The sequence below is a fragment of the Carassius carassius genome, chromosome 30 (genome assembly GCF_963082965.1).
Source record: "Carassius carassius chromosome 30, fCarCar2.1, whole genome shotgun sequence".
Taxonomy (NCBI): domain Eukaryota; kingdom Metazoa; phylum Chordata; class Actinopteri; order Cypriniformes; family Cyprinidae; genus Carassius; species Carassius carassius.
The window spans coordinates 15,177,967-15,200,200 of NC_081784.1; the positions used below are offsets into that span (position 1 = coordinate 15,177,967).

At 36.0% G+C, this 22,234-nt stretch overlaps 1 protein-coding gene across 1 annotated transcript in view; it reads left to right on the forward strand.

Annotated features, from left to right (window-relative positions):
• LOC132110729 (DNA primase large subunit-like) overlaps positions 1-22,234 on the forward strand; it is a 68,913-nt gene that overhangs the window by 41,810 nt on the left and 4,869 nt on the right. Inside the window, exons 11-13 of the mRNA XM_059517571.1 lie at positions 14,230-14,356; positions 15,466-15,548; positions 21,933-22,001. Coding sequence (XP_059373554.1) covers positions 14,230-14,356; positions 15,466-15,548; positions 21,933-22,001 — 279 coding nt within the window. The remainder of the gene's footprint in view (positions 1-14,229; positions 14,357-15,465; positions 15,549-21,932; positions 22,002-22,234) is intronic.

The following is a 22,234-nucleotide window of genomic DNA, read 5'->3' on the forward strand; positions in this document are numbered from 1 at the left end:
TTTTTCTTCATCATGACGTATTTTTGGACTGATGCGACTTATACTCAGGTGCGACTTATAGTCCGAAAAATACAGTGTGTGTGTATATATATATATATATACAGTTCAGACCAAAAGTTTTAACACATCTTCTCATTCAAAGAGTTTTCTTTATTTTTATGACTATGAAAATTGTAGAGTCACACTGAAGGCATCAAGGGCTATTTGACCATGGGGTGCTGCGCCAGATGAGCTGGCCTCCACAGTCACCGGACCTGTACCCAATCAAGATGGTTTAGGGGTGAGCTGGACCACAGAGTGAAGGCAAAAGGGCCAACAAGTGCTAAGCATCTCTCGGGGAACTCCTTCAAGACTGTTGGAAGACCATTTCAGGTGACTACCTCTTGAAGCTCAACAAGAGAATGCCAAGAGTGTGCAAAGCAGTAATCAAAGCAAAAGGTGGCTTTTTTGAAGAACCTAGAATATGACATATTTTCAGTTGTTTCACACTTTTTTGTTATGTATATAATTCCATATATAATTCCACGTGTGTTAATTCATAGTTTTGATGCCTTCAGTGTGAATCTACAATTTTCATAGTCATGAAAATAAAGAAAACTCTTTGAATGAGAAGGTGTGTCCAAACTTTTGGTCTGTACTGTATATATATATATATATATATATATATATATATATTTATATATATATATATATATATATATATATATATTTATTATTGGTGGGAATAGATTAATTTTCTAGATTAATCTCACTGTAATCTTGGAATTAATCTAGATTAAAATGGCTCGTTTGAATTCTGACAAAGGCATTCAGAATATGTGTGCTACCCAAATAAAATAAAGACTAAAAGTAGACCAGGGGCTCATCTCCTGTTTCCAAAATGCATCACAAAGTGCTTGAGAAAGCAAACAACTTGACGCCTGTTTCACACATACTCAGGGCCCCATTCCACTGCACACGACATTCGGACACGATTGTCGCATTTCTCCCTCTAGCGGCAGTCGCGCAGAACTTTCAAAGTGGTTTGAAAGAAGTAAAAAAATTTGATCCGAAATTTCCGCATAGACATGTGATCGGAACTCCACGCAGCTCCCGCACTACTTTCCATTGGAAATGAATGACTTCCGGTCTGTCGCTTGTCGTTCGTCGAAGACAGTGGAAAGGCGGCTTCAGTCTGCAGTGCATATGCGTTTCGTATTTTTTTACGCACCCATGTTAACGGATTCCAGCGTTCACGCGGTTGCGGTCCGTCAGTGTGTTCCAGGAGCGTTGCATCTGCAGCAGTGCAGCAATCGTTCACGTACCGAGTAGCGGACTGCAAACGCATCCTGTGTGAAAGCACAATGAGTATGAGTCCGTGCTGCTTCTGCACCTCATACAAAACTCACATGGACTGCATACGCAATGCAGACGGGGAATATGTGAAACAGGCGTGCGTCTTGTCGAGGTTTCCATTGGGAAGCTTCTTAAAAATAATAATTCCCTGAAGCAAACCCGGCGGCTTCAGCTGCATCCATGTTAGCACGTCACTTTGATGTGGTAATTTCACATTTCATTTCACTTGTTGGCCCATACACACAGGTTTAAAGACTTGTTCTCGCCCCCTACAGATTCGGCAAGGCAAACATCTGCGCTAAAATATCAAGGTGAAAGTCATCATAGCTCGCGTAGTATAGACCCAGCTCTCAGTGTTTTTTTCAACATTGATAATAATAAGTATTGAATGCTAAATCTCATTAGATTGATTTCAATCTATAACAGGGTATTTGAAGATATAGTAAATTATTTTCAATTATAATACTATTTCAGACATGTTTCTGTCTGTCAACAGTATCAATCTATTGATTTAGATAGATTGATCATAGATGGATAGATAGATATATACTACATAGCTAGATATGTAGCTATAAAGAAACTGTATGTGAATAGATAAAGTGTGAAATGCTCTTAAAAACTCCCCATTTTATAGTATTTTTACATTTTTATGAATTAAAAATATATATATATAAAAAGTCAGACAAACAACAATTGTATCGGAGAGCAAAAAAATCCAGTTTTCTTTCATTGTCAAGTGTATCTTAGGTACAGCAACAGTATATCTATGGCACTTTATCCATTGTTGTCATTGAGATTCAAAGCTGGCCCACAGACAGGCGAAGAGCCATGCCCAACCTCTCTTTTCATCTGGGTTTGTGATTAATGCCTCGACCGAGACATCCATCCTTTGAACTCACATGTTGTCTTCCTGTTCCTTCTTTTTACAGAGCAATGTTAAGATATTTTTGTGGTTTTCACTCTGTTCCACACTCCATTCTTTAGGAATATAAAGCATTGCCTTTTGTCAGAGATATGAAAAGCTGATTGTATCACCCTGAGCAGTGAATTTGGACTTCAATAGGTTTATGTATATTTTTCACTGTTGCCATCCCTGACACGCTTTGCATTTTCACAGATTATCTCATATTAGCAAGTCAGTATCTTTTATCATTCTTGCCACTCTGACATCAATGGCATCAATTTAACATGGACTTTTACTGCAGTCACAAAGTACCGCTTTGCCGATGGTCATAAGAAGTTCCCTTATTGTCTGTGGCACGTACATCTGTGTGTTTGTTATAAAAGAGAGATTTCCTATGATGTTATCTGTATTCCCACAGGGTACAATATGAGTTCAGTGAGCTGTGTTTTAGCAGCTTTGCCAGACACCTACTCAACACTCTCCTGAGCTCTCCAATACAGTGGGTGGACTGTCACAGCTTAAATCGAGTTTTGCTAGCCTTTTGTCGCAATGTACTCAAACTCCTTTTGTTTGGCCAGTTCATTTTTAGGTGCCGGTCAGCTGTAGAAAAATGGCTGCAATAACTCAGTGCTTTTATTACTATATCCAGGACCTCTGTTTTTTTTTTTTTTTTTAAAGAAATCCTCAATGATGAAATATATAGGGAAAAAAATGTATTTTATTCAACCGAAAAACACAAAATGCAAAAAATGTAGGTGCATTTTGAAATAAACTTCATGAAATTAAATATATATTTTCATGTAAACACTGCAGAAGGTTTTGCCACAAACTCAACTGACAAGTAATTGCACAAAAATTATAAATAGTATAAATAAAAATAAACAAAACAAATATCCCTGTAAAGTGGAAGTGAAGCAGTCAGTCAAGGTTATTATTTAGTAAACTGATTTCCACTTTAATAAAAAAATATATATAATAAGCATGAATAATGTATGTGATACAGCATTAATAATATGTGAACAGCATATATGTACATGACTGTGTTTTTGAGAAAAAAAAAAAAAAAAGTTATGCATGGTTAGTGAAAAACTAAAAATGTTAAATCCCTTGAATAAGGCCATAAAACAAATACAGAACATTGGTTCCCGGGACTTTTGAGAACTGGAGCTTGTAGCCTAGAATTATTCTTCTAAATTATGTGAAAATCATCTTCTTTACTCACTTACAGAAAACAATATATTGATTAAAATTTTCTAAGACCCTTTTGGTTGGTAAAAGTCATAAGCGAGTAGGCATCAACTATCATGAATAACATTGTGATTTACATCTGAGAAGACAAAGGCCCGCATAATGAGCTGCATAATGAGCCTTTCAGTCAGCTGTGTCACTGAGAGGGAGGAGTTACAAGAAAGATTGTGAGGACAAAATAAATGTATGTAATTTTATGTTTGTAGTTTATTTAGGATATATTTAATTACCCCACAACATAATTTAATATTCACTTGCGAGTGCAGATAAACAGTTTATTAGGAACAATCAAACTTTCAAGGCTGAATCTTTTGCATCATTACTCCAGTCACACAATCCTTCAGAAATCCTTTTAACAATCTGATTTTCTACAGAAAAAAAAATGTATTGTTATTATTATTATTATTATTATTAATGTTGAAAAGAGCTGAGAATATTTTTCAGGTTTTTTGGGGGGGCTAAATTGAAAGAACAGCATGTTTTGTTACATTTTTTTTACATTTTAGTATTGTATATTGTTATTGAAACTTCATAATATTTCACTTGATTATACATTTAGTCAGGAATTATAGTTTGGAAAAAGTCTAACTAGTAAAACAAAGTTTTGTTGTTATTATGTCTGTATACAAAAAAAAGTAGACCCTTTACAGATTCGATTGATGTTTTGCTCTTATCTGTACAATCAAAACTGAAAGTGAAATTAAATTTTTTTTACTGGGTTATCAGGAGAAAATGCCTCATAACGCATATACGCGTTAATCGACTTCAGAGGGTTAATCAAAATCATGAAACGTATACATTTTCACATCAATTTATTAAAAGTTTAACAAAAATTACAAGTTTAGGGCCTTATTAAACTTTTAACTTTTTCTTACTATATTATTTATAATTTTTATTGTTGCCTAATTCTGTGTTTTAGCATGTCTAATTATTTGAATGCATAAACAACTTAATTTATTAATTGTTTATTAGTTTATTAATTTTTGTAGTAGTACAAGCAGTAGCCTGGCTATGTACATTCTACTGAAAAATAGTACTGGACTTTTATTTAGACGGGTAGCCGCGAATACCTTTACAGTTCTAGATAAGTGATATGATGCTAGTTTTACTCAAATCAAACGGTAAAATGCTCTTGAAGTGACTCTCAGAGCCATTTTGGAGATGTTGTCCGTGTGTTTCCGTCCTCATTTAGTGAGACGGCAGAAGCTTAAAATCACCATGAGCGTCACATGCGCTTCAGTGTGTGTGTAAACCGAGCGTCTGCGCAATTCATTAAAAGAGACACACAGAACATGCAGGATTCATATTTAAATCGACTTTTGCGGCTTTATATTTACAGTTATATATCGTGATTTGATTTAAGTGTAATTAACTACTTTTGATTGATTGACACATTCCGTGACATTCCTGTGTAAAACTGTGAATTCTGTTTTTATGACTGGATAAAGACTACACTGCGTAATTCTCCTGCTTATCATGAGTCCACTTGCCTGAACATAAAATATCTTACATACCACCACTGGTGAAAGGGCCAGTGTAATGCAAATATATTTGAATGGTCTGGGAGGATATCGTCACGTTCTCGTGAGACCAGTCAGATCCCTCGAGTCACATCAGATCTTGCGTTAGGTCACACACCTAATTTTACATACAGTATTGTTTATATATTTTGAAAGTTGAGGTTTAAAACTGTTTAAAAAAAAAGGTATTTAAATACATTGATACTTTTTTCTATGTACAGGGTCAGTAACTGTACAGTTTTAAATTTACAGTACAATAAAACATTTAGCTAAACCTTTTCTATTTATAATTTTTTATTCATAGTTTCTTGTTTTCACAGAGAAATCAAATGATAATTAGCAAGAAAATGCACGACAGAAGCATTTCAAATTCTCCTTCCTGGTGCATTCAGTGAACCACATTATGAAGCACTGTCATCACTTTCAAGTGTAATAATCTAGCAGTCAATTTCCAGAACACATCTGGAATGAGACGAGCCTGAATCCAGCAAGGAACAGGGCACGCCAGGAGCCTGTTTTATAATCTGCAGAAAATGACGACTGATTAACTAACAACATTTATTTTGGTACAGATTTACTTTGGAATGGATATGAAATGGCTCAGATGTGCATTTGCATACATTAAGGGAGAGGCTGTTGACATTAATACAGTAATTAGTTGCATTCTAATGAGCTGATGGTGCAGCCAACAGCAGCGAGTTGTCTGACAGCATTTACTGTAAGTGGGAGTCAGCAGCAGATTGCTGTGAGCCAGGGGACCCTATATGATGATTGTTTTGCCATATTACAAAATGTACTTACTTTGATCCATTGTGTGAACATTTAAAGTCAGTGTGAAATGAAAAATGACCCCATTTACTTTTATAATGCACATTCTTTATAACTTTCCTGCTTAGGCAATGTGGGCAGCTGGATAATGATTAATAGTCAAATAGCGGTAGCACTTTATTTTACAGTCCTGGTCCTCATGTACATACTATGTACTTATTATAGTAATTACAATAACTATGTAATAACTAGGTACTAACCCTGAACCTACCCCTAAACCTAACCCTACCCCATGTAGTTACCTTGTATTACCAGAACTTTCTTAGATAAATACACTGTAAGTACACTATAAGTACATGTTAGTACACGTACTGTAAAATAAAGTGCAACCCAAATAGCTATTCAGGCATTATTTATCATTCAGCCCTATTCCTGTATGTGCACTCTAAGAAAAAACATGTCAAAAATGGACCTTTAGGTATACAGCTGCTAGTCACTGGGGCAGAACCTTATGTACCTTATTTACTGTAAAGAGTTCATAAGGAAGTCGTGGCCTAGTGGTTAGAGAGTTTGACTCCTAACCCTAGGGTGGTGGGTTCGAATCTTGGGTGCTGGCAATACCACGACTTAGGTCCCCTTGAGCAAGGCATCGAACCCCCAACTGCTCCCCGGGCGCCGCAGCAGAAATGGCTGCCCACTGCTCTGGGTGTGTGTTCACTGCTCTGTGTGTGTGCACTTTGGATGGGTTAAATACAGAGCACGAATTCTGACAACCAACCATATTTGGCTGAATGTCATGTCACTTTTAGTTCCTTTAGGGTAGTACCTACTATGACTAGCTTTTGTACCCCTAAAGGTGTTTTTTTTTTTTTCTCTGACCACTTTTTACTACCCAAATACTGTTACTGTTCACACTCCTAGACCCTACCGCCATCGAATATCCTGTTTCACTCAAAAATATGTCACATTATTTAAGTAAAGTAGTTTTCAAACTGCCATTCGCATTGATTTTTAAAAGAACAAAATATATGAATAGGTCATTTTTTGTCTGACTTTGAGTGAATATGGGGAGAATTTCTGCTCCATAAAGGCAGATTAGATTTAAAGCTCACATTCAGAGCAGATCAAGCATGGCTTTGACTGTAGTGAGATTTAAATGTAAACCTGGATGGGATCTCAGTCAACCAGGACAGAATTCACAGGTTAAAAATGAATTTAAATTGGACAAAATGGATCACAAGAAGAGTGGAGTTGTGGAATAGTGATATGATATTAAAACTGAAGGGATTGCTTGAGTCTATAGACCCATCATGCCATTCATTTGTGATGTAAGTTGATTTTATGGCCTGTTTAATTGCAGCCTTGTAAATAGTCACCTTGTCAAGTTCACAGGTTTTATTACTATAGTAATGGCATCTGAGTGCTGCAGGTAATTATTACTTCCTCTCTCTCTCTCTCTCTCTCTCTCTCTCTCTCTCTCTCCCTCCCTCCCTCCCTCCCTCCCCCATTTGCTCTATTTTCTCTATCTCTCTCCCTCTCTTAGCTGAGACATAAACAGCTCAGGAGGCTAGGTTACCCTTTTGGATAGTTACCAGAGTGTACATGATTGGTATATTGAGTTCAGGCCTGAGATTGATTGCACTGACCCTCATCAAATGCAAACAGTGTAATGGTTTCCTAAGCATGCGCCATATTTCTCAAGGTAGACAGGGATGTACACAGCAGCTCTCGCACAGAAAAAGCTGCACAAAGCACAAATAAGACCCGGCAATACTCAAAGGAGATTTCACGTCACTTAATTTGTATGATAATAGCCACATGAGGCTAGGGATGTAAGAAAATATGAATACACGAGTATCGAGTATTTTGTTTGGCGATACTGTATCGATTCTCAAAAACGTAATGTCGATAATAAACGAATAAAAAAAAATCATACAAGATTCATGGCACTTGTTTCGTTTTGAGTTTATTTCCTGACCGCTAGATGGCAGTCTTCATCTCTGAACAAATCCTGAGTGACAGGAAATACTAGTATTAGAGCACGCCACTAATGTTAGCGTTAATTTTGTTCACTGCTAGTAAGGTAGGGTGAAAGATTTGTCCCAGTTCATGTTTCGGTGTACAAAGCTGAAGTGTGCCATCATTTGGGCTTTTGTGGTAACGTCCACTGCAGGACTGTTGAGCTGTTGCCGCCTCGGTTCCGCTGCTTACCACGTCCCGTGTAAAGAGGCTTGTGCGGGGCGCAGCAAATGGCAGGGTCGTCCCGCGACTGCAGTTTCTCTCATTTTGGGGGCGTTTTGTGCAGTTGGTGTGGCGCTTTTCGACGGCGGCAAAGTTAATTTGACGTTTGACAATCTTTAAAAAATTTTTTTTTTGTTCGTTTTTTTTTTCAATTAAACTCTTTGTGGCTGTTATGATTTGAGCCCAAACTAACTCAGATAAGTCATAAATCTATGCCCTTTACGTTGCACAAGGCTTAATTTCTATGAATTAAAAAAGAAAAAAAATTTAATTAAACAATTTAACTACGTGACATTATAATATAAAACCAATACTGAAATTTTCAGAAAAACATCCCTGTTATTGCACAAAGTTCCATTTTTTTTATTACTGTTTAATGTGTTTTATAATAATTGTACAACTTTTGATGTATGCAATAATATAAATCCATTAAACGACAACACCATTTGATCTAAAGGTATCAAACCGACTGTAAAATATACAGAATATTATTCAGTATAATGCACAAGGCTTACTTTTTAAGATTATGCCTTAATTGTTTTTATATACAGTACTGAATCCATATTTTTCAAATGTTTTATATACTGTACCCACTTTAATTAAACTCTGACACCGTTTGAGATAAAGGTATCAAACCAACTGTAATATATTCAGAATATTATTCTTTATAATGCTAAAGGATTGTTTTTTTCAGATTATGCCTTCATTGTTTTTATATTGTTTTATTTTATTAAAGGATCACTTTTTATTAAAGGCAAGCACTTTAATTTATCCCCCTTTACTCATACTGCACAAAAAGTTGTTCAATAACAATGAATGTTACAGGGACTGATTATTTCAAATGCAGATCCAATTGTGTTCTGGTTAAACAATTTTTATTTATTTATTGCTAAGGTTTGCATATGGTGGTGTTCACACACACACACACACACACACACACACACACACACACACACACACACATATATATATATATATAATTAATAATATATTAGGGCTGGGCAATATACAAAAAAAAATGATATCTCGATATTGTCAAAATTTTTACGATATTCGATATATATCTCGATATGTTTGCATTTGCATTTAAATAATAAAAAATAAAACATGATTTTCTTTTGCCCATTAAAAAAAAAAAAAAAACTATTTAGATTAAACAGCTAATTTAAGCAGTTAAAAAATCTAGACCAAGAGATCACTTACTGCTTTTTATTAAATGAATACATGTAGGCCTATATGTAGCTGAAGCAGTGCAAATTAAGTAACAGTTACAGAAAGTGCATTCTTCTTTTTAGTGCATGCAATTCACAATTTAAACTATTCAACTGGGATAAGTATTTTATTGAATTTTTTTAACAAGTTTTTAAGCTAAGAACACAAGTCTGTCAACTGTCTGTGGTTTTAAGAGAAGCTCTGTGGCATTAAACTATGTTCCTACTGACACTAAAAACCCTCTTAAATGGGGAGCTAGTTGCTGAAGCACATAGCTATTTCTTATATATAAATATATATAAATGAATACCAAAGACTTTTGCATTCTCTCTGTCTATATTATGGAAACTGGTAAACATATCAGTGAAATTCCCCAATAGTAATTCCAAATGGCCATAGCCTATGTTTCTCTATTCAAACATCAGCGGTCGAGTAAGTGCATTTATTTTGCGATCACAAATGCAAACAATACAGTTGAGATCTCACGACAGAACACAGACTGGCTGAACGACGCTTTCATTAGATCGCTCAATTCCAGCTTGTTAGTGTTTCAGGTTATCGTCGGCGGCTCTTCCGCAATGAGGAGTGAGCACGTGCGCATGGTTGCCAGATTCCTTAAAATAAGCAAACACCGGGCAGAAAATGTATCCTTGTAACAGTGGAGCTCTGATTCAGAGATTTAAACTCTTGTTATCTGGCAACCGCTATCATTACAGCTCTCGTAGTAGAGGGGCGTAGAGCAGTCAGCAGTTACAGGTTCCTTTTTTGGACATTCGGCGCGTTCTTTTGGGAAAGTATGCTTGAATTTGAAATATTCGATATTCCTGATATATTCAAATTGTACATCGTCGTCAAAATTATTCCGATGTTATCGCTAATATTCGATATATCGCCCAGCCCTATAATATATACTATTCCTAAAATAAGAAATATCCCAATATATCGCCTTGCTTACAGCAGTGTTAATTTTGGCAGGCATTTTTGATTTAGTCTTAGTCTTGAAATTAAAATGCTTAATAGTCTTAGTCACATTTTAGTCATTTGATTCTTTCATAGTTTTAGTAGACGAAAAGTCATTGCATTTTAGTCAACTTTTAGTCAATAGTTACTTAAATAAAGCTATAGTTACCAAAATTTGTTTTGGTAGCTATTTTATATGTAGTTTTCAAATTAAAATAATCATTAATTGTTGTCTCTAGACCAAATCAATTAAGTTTATGAGAAATTTGAATCAAGGACAGAATTTGGAAAAACTAATAAATTATGACAATTTTTATTTTTGGGTGAACTATACCTTTAATGGAAGTGAAAAAGGAGCAACTAATAAAAATATTTTATATATATATATATATATATATATATATATATACAGTATATATATATATCGTGCGCACATGAGAGAGAGCACTTCTATCAGTGTGATTTTGCCTTCACTAACTTTAAGTTAATCAACAACGAGTTGTGACTTCCGGGGAAAACGGAACGTCTGGTCACCTCATCCCTACTCCTTCGGGTGCTGAGGTCATTGTTTCAGATTGCTAGCTCGCGTTTTATTAGTCTTTCCATCCACTGCGGCTGCCATACTGAGACTAGATATGCAGATATCAAATAGATATCAAATAGCATTATAGTCCAGACTCGTCTAGTTAACGAAAACGCTGCATAAAATTCGTCATAATTTCGTCATCAGATATTATTTTTAGCTCCTCAACGTCTAGTCTTAGTCAAAGAAAAAATTTTCGTTAATGAATATTTTTCATCGTAGTCTTCGTTAACGAAATTAACACTGCCTTACAGTATCGCAGTGTATCGCAATATACCATATTGCAACCCCTGTATCGTGATACGTATCATATCGCCAGATTCTTGGCAATACACAGCCCTACATGAGGCAACATCTATATATTTTTCTTTTTCTTGTCCTACCCATGTTCTGTGCAAACAAAAAAATTTGGATTGAAAATCTGGGATTCCTAATTTAATTTAAACCTGGAAATATAGGAAATAAAGTGTTCTGCACCATGTCTAGGTCACTAATCATATAAGCAAATTTGTGAGATTGATCATGTGATACCCTGCACAGATGGTCAGATGTTCTTTTTGCATTCTTGCTCTTTAGATAATGGAGAACACATTCACCAGGTTTGGATTTTTTGTGGAATTGATGCATTTTGCTGCCATCCAAGCGAAAGAGGGACAAACCTTATACTATAATTCTTAAGTTATCATTGAATCTTTTTTTATGGAAACAACCATTCTAATTTATAATTAAACGTTTATTTATTTATTTATTTTTTTAAATGCTTTTATTCAGCAAAAGGATAAATTGTGGATCAAAATGGACAGTAAAGACATTACAATCTGCTGGCCATTATTATAGTTAACTATGTGAAGTGATTTGTAACTGTAATGCGGTCAAGAGAGCTGTCTGGAACTACGTTTGGTGTGCGTTTCCCTGAAAATAATTGCACACCTCAGAATGTTCGTCAGCCAATCAGATTCAAGCATTCAACAGCTCTGTAGTAAATATATATATATATTCTGGTTTTAAATTCAGTTTTCTTAGAAAGACTTGTGATTTCAGTTCATTAGTCCTGCAGCACTTAATGTCTGATGTGTGACCCACTTAACAAAGTGCAGTAAACAGTAAAACAATTGCGGTACAAATCAGTGTGTTTATTAGATTAATACATTTCTGATAATTTGAATACAATTACTAGTCTACAATAGGGCTGAAACGATTCCTCGAGTAACTCAAGTAACTCGATTACAAAAAATGATCGAGGCAAATTTCTCTGCCTTGAATCCTCTTTTAATTTATTTTAAATCTCACGTCAGGTTCTTTCGCAATTATTTTTTTTAATGTGACACAATGCGTTTACGTCACCCACAAAGCGGAAGGAGACACAAGCGCTGCATCCGAAATCTCATACTGCAAGGAGTCAGCAGTGTTTTGATTTGAGGGCGCGGGCAAACGTCAAGAGAACGTTGTGGCATGTGTCCATTGCAAGATAGAGCTGGCATACCACAACTAGTGGCCTATGATTTCCGCGATGCAGAAAACGCAGAGGGAATCGCGGAATCCTGTCATAAAAACGGATTTTACAGTTTAACGCAGAATGGCATTGAATTTGCCAAATTTTGAATGAATTAATCAAAAATCGGTCATTGCACTTACATCAAATCACGATATGGGCTAATATTTGTAAATATTAAGCCGGAACAGTCTATTTAAATATGAATCCTGCATGTTCTGCGTGCCTCTGTTAATGAATGGAGCAGAAGGGCGTCTTCCTTTATTACAGACACTGAAGCGCGCATGACGCTCGCTGTGATTTCAGCTTCTGCTGTCTCACTAAATAAGACTTAAGACTACTTAATAGATCTACTTTGATGTTATTGATTCGTTCACATTAAACAGGAAATAACAGCAACAACTCGGCCACGTTGCCCCTGAAACCCCCACGCTCAATTAATACATGGTAGATTCCCACCCTAAGCGGAACCAATAATTCCTGCCATTGTTTCTTACCAGGACTCTAAAAATCACGGGACAAACGCTACACGGCAACAATACACATAGTTTACAGGTATTTCATTCACTCTCTGATCAATAATTACAATAAACTCTTGTATCTCCAAACAGTCTCGGTGTGGGTTTGTGTGTATGTGTGCGTATTAACGTCCATGTTGAACGTGCGGTCCCTCCGTGACCGTCACAAGACCCAGGAGTCTTATTTTCTCTTGCATAATTAATATTGCACTTTAATTAAGCAAAAACACATTTTATCCAATTACTCGATTAATCGATGGAATTTTTGGTAGAATACTCGATTACTAAAATATTCGATAGCTACAGCCCTAGTCTACAACATCCAGCAGCACAGTGAACTGTTTTGCACAGCTAAATAGGCTAAATGGATACTGCTGACATTGCCTCACACACTTAAGTTCACGCCAGCTCTTACATCAAAAAATATGACGGAAAGTAAAAAAAAAATTAATAGTTTCCATGGATCTAGTCCTTTCATCTGTTTGTTTGATGTTTGAATCTGGTCTCCTCTGTTGGAATAGAATTGGCTATATGGTGCTGTCACAAAAAAAGGTCCTTGTTGAAATGCAGTCCTAATACTGCGGTCCTGAAACTGCAGCCTCCAGTATTGCAAAAACACAGTATTGGGGTTGTTTTTGTAATGTGAAAATTGACCCATGTTTTTACCCTGCAAACAACCAGAGCTGTAAATGTGAACTGGTTGTTCAATAAAAAGAAACTGCATTATAAAAATCTAAACTGTAAAATGAATTTTGTAATAATTTATTGATGATAATTGTTTAAATAAATGTAATAATTAATACTTTTGACTCATCCATTTTATTAAAAAAGGTTTAAAGGTTGAAATGTGAATTTTATCATTTTATAAAACTTTTAGTTTTTGTGAAAACTGAAAAGTAAATCATGATTTTTACTGCCTTTTTTCAGTTTAATATGTTACTATAGACATATGGTATTACTTTTATCTGTATAGGTCATAAAAATGGCTTAAATTTGAGCTTAAAATCCTGCAGAAACCCTGTCCTTTACTCTGTAAAGTTTTTTATTTCTGCTTGAGGTTGCAGCTCTTTAACAGAATGGTTTTCCTTTGCGTGTGTTAATATTTTTTATTTGGTTTGATAGCGATGCCTCAGAGACAAGAGATTTGTGCGTAGAGAGAGAGTGGGAAGTGGGGCAGGGGAGCAAGTAAAAGATCAGCCACATTATCCATAATCCAGTCACAGCTGGCTGCAGTTTGGTGACACCACTACAGAAGGTCCCTGCTCATAGCTCTATATTTCATAGCGGAAAAAGCCCTGCCACAACCCACTTGATGTATGACAATGTCTTCGTTTCACCTACAACCTCCCCACTATTCCTACCTTCTTCCCACACGCTTTACTGTCCTCTCCCTTAAACTCATGTTCTCTCTCTCTCTCTCTTTCTCTCATCTTTGTCTTGCTCTGCAGTTTGATAAAGCATATGCCTACAGCGTCCGCCACATGTTTGGGAAGGAAGGCAAGCGGACTGACTACACCCCTTACAGTTGCATGAAGGTGATTTTGTCAAACCCACCCAGCCAAGGCGACTACCACGGTGAGTCATACTGAGCCAGACTGTTGGTTTTAAATGCAATCGGTCGCCCCGAGGCCCGGGTTTAGTACTGCAATAAAGAGAATTAGAAGGCTGCTTAGTATGCAGGTGGTCTTGAATAAAAATAAAAATAAACTCTACTATAAACAGTCAATCAATCATTTAAATATATATTTTGATATATTTTAATCAAAAGATTTAATATTTGAAAGATACTAATACGTTTAATCAGCAAGGATGCGTTAAATTATTCAAAAGTCACAGTAAAGACATTTGTGTTACAGATAATTTCTATATTAAATAAATGCTGTTCTTTTGAACTTTCTATTCATCAAAAATTATTAAGCAGAATAAGACATCTTTCTTGAGCACTAAATCAGAACATTACATTGTAATTATGTAATTATGAAACTGCATTCATATTATTTTATTTGGGTCCGAACCACGGTTCGTTGCATCATTAAGCCAGCTGTTGTTTATCCCATTGCTTAGTAACAACGGCACAGGAGAAGGCGGCAAAATGCATAGCATTGCTCTCTTCATTTTAATATTTATTGTTTTTGAACCGTTGTACATAATTTTGAACCGTCGTACATAACGACACTTACGTCTGTCTTACGAGTGTACTGCAAATGCTCTAAAGAACACTGAAGGCGAACAGAAATGAGATACAGCACTCTGCTTGTAGTGCGTCACTCAGGCTTGTCAGGAAAATGAGTGAAACGCAAACACATTTTTATCAAATTGTACATCATTAATAGTGGTTCACTTCCACGATTTAGTACGATTGCTTTCATATCAGCAGCAAACCGTACCGAAACTAGAACAGTACCCCAGACCACCCCTTTTAAGCGGACTCGGGTACAGTTAGTGGGTGGACACCTGAGTTCAGAAGACAGTGTTCACATCATTCAAGCGTACCAAACTCTGACGTCACTTTTGTTTGGAAACACGACCCCACAAGTAGTACCCCCTACCTGCAGGGGCCTTCAAGGGCACACAAAAAAACACATTGGTTGTGTTCAACTGTCCTGTAGAACATATTTTCAGACACTGGTTTGAACTGTGATGCTTGTAAACCCATTTTCTCCTTCTCTTCATCTTCTTCACAGGGTGCCCATTCCGCCACAGCGACCCTGAGCTGTTGAAACAGAAGTTGCAGAACTATAAAGTCTCCCCTAGTGGGATCAATCAGGTTTGTCCAACAACTAACACACACTTGACCAGATTCAGCACAATGTTCAAAAGCAGAAAGAGTGTAAAGGGCTTTTTAAAACAACTTATCCTCTCCATGACCACAGACAAAACAAAATCTACCAAATAATGGGTTGAAAAGACATTAGTGTGATGTTTAAAATGATACGATTGTGTAGTAATCACACAAAAATGGCATGATTCATCCCTGAAAGCCCCATCCTGCAGCACTTTTGGAATATTAATGAATCTGCTGTACTTCTGGAATATCAATGGCAAAAAGAAATAACGCTCAGGATTCTCCCGTGTAATGACAGCTTCAGCTCTGTGTTGATTACTTGGACCTTTGCTGTATCCAGTGATTTTTTTTGGATTCTTTAAAGTACTCTTAAAAGTCATTTCAGCTGATTTTTTTTTTTTCACACATTAAAGCAGCTCAAACAGCCAGGCAGGGAAATGAGATAGACCAGCCTTGCTGTGATGTTCTCATGGAGTTATAATCCTTTGACGCTAATGTAATTAATGGACTGGTTTTAAAAAGACCATTAAGTTCAGCATTACAAGGCTCTTAAAAAGAATATATACATAAAGCCAAATCTTGCATACTATCTCTGGTTTTACTGTAGCTGATATGACTGAAGTTGGCTATCAAAAATTAATGTCATATAAAAAAAAGATATTTTAATGTACATTATATATTTACATTTATATTATTATTATTTGTATATTATAATTATTACTATATTTTGTATAAAAATTGGGTATTTGAACTAGGGATGTCAATTTTTGATCATTTCCATTATCATTGTTTAAATTAATGGTCAATTTATCGATTAATTGTAAACCTTAATGCTGCAAAATGCATCTATTGCAGCCACGCAGTCACCGGCATGACAGGATGTGCAAAAGACACACACACAAAAAACTTTCTCACTTGAATTAAAGGGGTTTAAGTCTGAATAAAATGCTAGTAGCAGGATTCTAAAATGAATAGATGTTATTATGAGCATTTGATAAAATGAAGAGAGCACGCCATATGTTTGAGATCATTTTACTTTGTTGACTGTTTCCTATCCCGCACGGAGACTGCTGAATGCGCCTCTTTAAATGGTTTTGTGGTGCTCGTATTTTAAAAAACAATTGCAATGTTTTCAACTGACATTATAGCATTTAAAATAGAATTATCCCAAACATAACTGTGGCGTGCGTTTGGTTGTGCTGCGCAGTAAGTGAACCGCTTCCATCGGTGCTGCTGCAGCAAAACACATTGTTGCTCACATTAAATCTTTTTATATGATTATTACAACCAGTACATAATTTGATCCTGCTGGATTCTGTTCTGGAAAATGTCAGATTTGGAATTTTTGCATGCGTGCATACGAGGACAGGCGAGCATGGATTTGGCTAGATTTATTTGGAGGTTATTTCTCATGTCTCATTCAGTACAAATCCAAATGTTTCCATATTTGCAGTGTATTTGAATGTTAAACTATTATTTATAATGTAAACTAGGCTTTATATAGTACTTTACACACATTTGCATATAGACGGAAAAGATCGTCCTCTTTACATGCGCAAAAACATCATTGTCATAACAGTAGAGTGAAACGGTATACTACGGTCAATTTAAACTGACCAGTGTAACCTTTTAAATGTTTAGTTGACTATTTTATTTTGATAATGAACAGACTGCGATGTAAGTTTGAATTGCTGGTATACGATCGAAACAGCTGAGACATAAAAAATCCAACAAAAAAAAACCTTTTCCGCAAAAGTGTTTACATTTGTGAACACTCACAATAAAAACAAGATTTGTGCTCTTGTAAAATAAAGCAATCAAACAGAATGGGTGTTGTCATAATTTTCTTTCCGTGAACTTATAGAGCACTGCCACACTTCTGTTTTAAATCGTTATCTTAATTAAGTCAGATATATTTCGCATATTAAAATAAATAAATATATAAATATATATATATATATATATATACACTGTTTTCGCATCTCTTACTGTGGTAAACATGGGAAGGAAAATTAAAGATTTTCATGAATTAAGAATGTGTTCTATTTATTAATTTGTTCCCTTATTTCAGGTAAATCATGGGTTATTTATGGAACAAAATTATGAAAAAAATGAAGATATGCATATGATGTTGTAATATGTTGAAAATTATATTTTTTAAACAAGTTCTATAAAGCATATAGATTAAAGTGTGTGAAAATCATTCTTAGCTATTTTAGAAACGTTAGCTTGTTCCCCTCTGTAAGGTGTGCTGGATTTTTTTTCTTCTTCTCACATGCCTTGTCCACTACCACCCATCGTGCGGTTGAGGGAAATGGCCGATGGCTGCCTAATGCACTTCGACATGCCAACCCAAGGGTACCACATTTCCAATCCAATTAAATTCATAATTTCATTGGAGACCCCAAGCAGTGTCCTTATACACTCTCAGTGTTCAGAGTCTTAGACCTGTGGGCGTATGAAGCAACAGCTTGATGTTCACCCCAGGAGCTCGTGCAGCACGTGGCCCTCTCGCTGTAGAGCCAGCCCAGTGCGCTGGATAATTAAAAACCTCAGAAAATCTGAAAAGCCCAGGTAGTAGGGTGATTAAAATGCAGAACATCAGCCTTCTCAGTCAGCCTGCCTATTGACAAAGTGACATTACAGTCAAAAGGGCGAGACTACAGTCTGAGCTCACCTCTCTCACTCACAGTTAGAGCACGTCAAAGCATGACTCTTACCTTAGGAAGTGCCGAATAAAGGGTCGAGTTGCTTGGTTCAAACAGTGGAAAAAGAAGGGAGAACATGTAGAGTCATGCGTAACATGCATGTTACGGATTTAATCCCATCATTTTCACGCCACAACTTAATACTTGAGCATCCCCTGAAATCATAGTCTTATGTTGCACCTGTTTGTTTACTATCAAGTTACTAAGCCACAAATATAATAAAAAAGTCAGAACTAAGTCAGTTTTTTTTTCTCCAATGATTTTGCTAGCAGTATTAAATTAAGTAGCGTCATAAATGTTGCAATTTCAATGTTCTTTTTTTTTTTTTTTTGACAATTGAGTTTTCTTACAAGAATGCAATTTTTCTAGCATTTTGATCCTTCCTTGACACTGTATAAAGTGTTAATCATATCTTGATAAAGTTTCTGATTTGAACTTTGGTGTCAGAAAAGTATTTTGTAGCTTGTAAGTAGGGGTGGGCAATATGACTAAAATCTTATCACAATATGATACATTTTATATCTCAATATCGATTTTTATTTTTATATAGTTATTTTTTCTTTTAATAAGGTTTTTTATGATATTAAGATTTGATACCATAGACTTTTCATAATCCTTGTCACCAACGTAAATATCAAAGTAATACAAAAAAAAAACACTCAAGCTCACTGGAGATACATAAAAAGTCAGTGATGAATTAAGAACAAGAAACTAATTACAAGCGATAGGACAAAAACTACAATAAATGAGAAATACATTGTGTAAATGAGTTACCGTATTTTTCGGACTATAAGTCGCACCTGAGTATAAGTTGCATCAGTCCAAAACTACGTCATGATGAGGAAAAAAACCTATATAAATCGCATTGGACTATAAGTCGCATTTATTTATAACCAAGAACCGAGAGAAAACATTACCGTCTACAGCCGCGAGAGGGCGCTCTATGTCTTCAGTGTAGACAGGAGCACTGAGCAGCATAGAGCGCCCTCTCGCGGCTGTAGACGGTAATGTTTTCTCTTGGTTCATTTCTCTTAGTTCATTTCTCTCTGTTCACAAAAATGTGAACAATTCTGTGTTTTTTCTGTCAATATGGGGTACTGTGTGTACATTGAGGAAAACAAATGAACTTTTGAACTGATTTTAGCAAATGGCTGCAATATAACAAAGAGTGAAAAATTTAAGGGGGTCTGAATACTTTCCGTACCCACTGTATATATACTGTATATACGCATAATCATTAGCATTACATTTTTTATTTATTTTCTTCTTATTCTATTTACAAAAGTGATTTAGTCAAGAGCAGTGAGAGATTTTCATGAATGACAGACAGGACGAATATTGGACAGCTTCCCCTTTAAGACCGAAATCCGGATCCCATATATTGTTATATATATGCTTTCTCTCGCAACTGTTTACATTCCCTTAAGACCCAAATGACTGTTTATGTGGATACTTGCATTTGGACGCATTTAAGTGTTTATGCAATGGTTCAAAGCCAATAAAATGGCAAAAATGCTCATGAGCTCTATTAGCAGTTGATGCGCGGCTTACGCACTCCTCTCACACAGAAACAGAGACAGTGTGCTCATATAACTCTGTTGTTTGTGTTTTAAGGGCCTAAAAACAGTTGTTTTAAACCACAGTGCTTAAAAACACATGCAAAGATTACGTTTTCGTCATCTGCCTGCATCCCCGTGTAATGCATGTAAAGCCGAGTTCAGACTGCACGATTTTCAAAGACGTCGGGTCACTGTTCTTTTCACACTGCATGACTATTTTGGCGACAACTCTGTCTGGCATGCAAACTACGTTTCACAACCAAACCCATGCGAGATGTGACAAGAAATCGCCAATGTAGTTCAGTCAGAACACTTTCCACACAGCATGATTTTGAATCGCCAACACGTCCAGATATTTAGCATGCCAAATATCTCACGGGCATCTGCGACTTGTCGGCGGTTCTCTCAGATCGCATCTTTGCTCATTCACACTGCGTGATAGAGCACCGATTTGCCTGTGATTTCAGGCATTTGTCGGCGATTTCTCAAAACCTGTCGGCGAGCCAAGAACTGGGCTAAAATCGTGCAGTCTGAATGCGGCCTAAGAGATTTAATTTAATGAAAACGTATTGCCGAAAACAATGTTTTTGCTGCACCACGAAATAAACGATAGAGCATAATATGAAACGATAGACTTTTAATTTCGTCCATCTGATTTATATCGTCATATCGCCCAGCCCTAATTGTAAATTCAGATTTTATGGACTTATAAACATATAGGATGTTTATGTTAATGTTTTTCACAGCATACATTGCCCTCCTATCTGGTGTTTTTTTTTTTTTTTTTTTTTTTTTTTTTTTTTTTTTAAACCATTGCTTCCCATTAGTGTTTGTCACTGGAGCTTAGAGTTAAGTGTTGGATGGTGTTGGCTCTCACATTTAAGTCCATGTATTATGCATTTCAGCTCTTTCCGCTGCTAGCTGAGGTAGAATGCCATGCTTTACCACAGGGAATACATGGTGTTAAAAGCATCACCTGAGGGGAAGTCTGAGCAAAAGAGAAGAGGAAAAGAGGAAAGAGAAGCAGAATGTGTACCACTTGTCCATCTCCCTTTGATGGCATTTTGCCTCTGTCTTTCACCTCATAAATGTCTGCTGTGTCAGCGAAAGTAGCACAATGCATTGTTAACAGTGTTATTCATCTTTATTGCTCATCAAAGACTGCTTAGATATTGATTTGACATTTTGGCCTTCTTTGCACCTGCCATTTAACATGCATTGTCAGCGATCAGCTTATAGTTGGATGTCACATGACTACATTATAAGTCTGATGTGAATGTACTTCCAGATTCATCGTGTTTGGATTCAGAGGTGGTCAGGGACAGTTCTAGACTATATTCTTCATTGAAACATAAATGCTAATGGATTTCTGTTATCTAAATACACAAGTAATATGTAATACTGACACTGTTTGTGTTACAAATAATCATTATCCGTTACTTTAATGAGGCTTGGTTATAAATTTTCCATCAGGCTCAGTTTTTATCTTGTTGTAATGCTTATTAATATACCATCAGTATCACAAAAAACAAGTGTTGTGACTTTTTTTTTTCTGCTAGAATTCTTTACTCTGGGAATGTTTCTGAAGTATGGAAGCACGTTAGGCCATATACCTCATTTTTGATCTGTCAGAATGGCAAAAAGCATTTCAAGCTGTCCGTCTGTGTTTTTCAGTATGCACAAGCTCTACAGTGTGAAATGTAAGTGCCGTTTTCCACCTGGACATGCTTGAGACATGAACGAAGGTGTAAATAAAATGTATTAAAAGAACATTCAGTTACTGACCATGGCATGTTAATGGCAAGTTTAAGGTGGCTTTGACATCTGATGCTTTTTGTCATTTTGTGGAGCCAACATGTGCGGTTTTTCCACTTCCTAATATTTGATCTTTAATAATTCACACACATTACTTTTTAATTTTTTCACTTTTTAGAGCATACATGTGTAAATGTATTATAAATAATAAAGTAAAGCCTTTTTCTTTTTAAACTCTCATTCATTATCACTGTCTCTGGTTTCCATTTATTTTTAATTTTTTTTGGTCTTCCTATTCCTCTCTCGCTTCCAACCGCTCAACACTTTCTTTCTCTCTTTCACAGATTCTGGAGCTGGTCAAGGGAATGCACTATCAGCTGGCCTGCCAGAAGTACTTTGAGATGACACACAATGTAAGGATACTTTTTATTTTGGCCTGCTCTAATTGGGCCTGCTTTTGTCAGCTCAGGGACAGCCCTGCAAAGTCTTTTACAGAGCCTGACCGTTGTAGTCACATCTGCCATTAGCTTGAAATCCAATATAATCTTAACTTGTGAAGTTTTATAAAGTACTTAAAGATTCATTAACCCTCTGATAAATGGTATCTGCTACAAGTACAGATCTTTTTTAACCATTTACAAGCAAC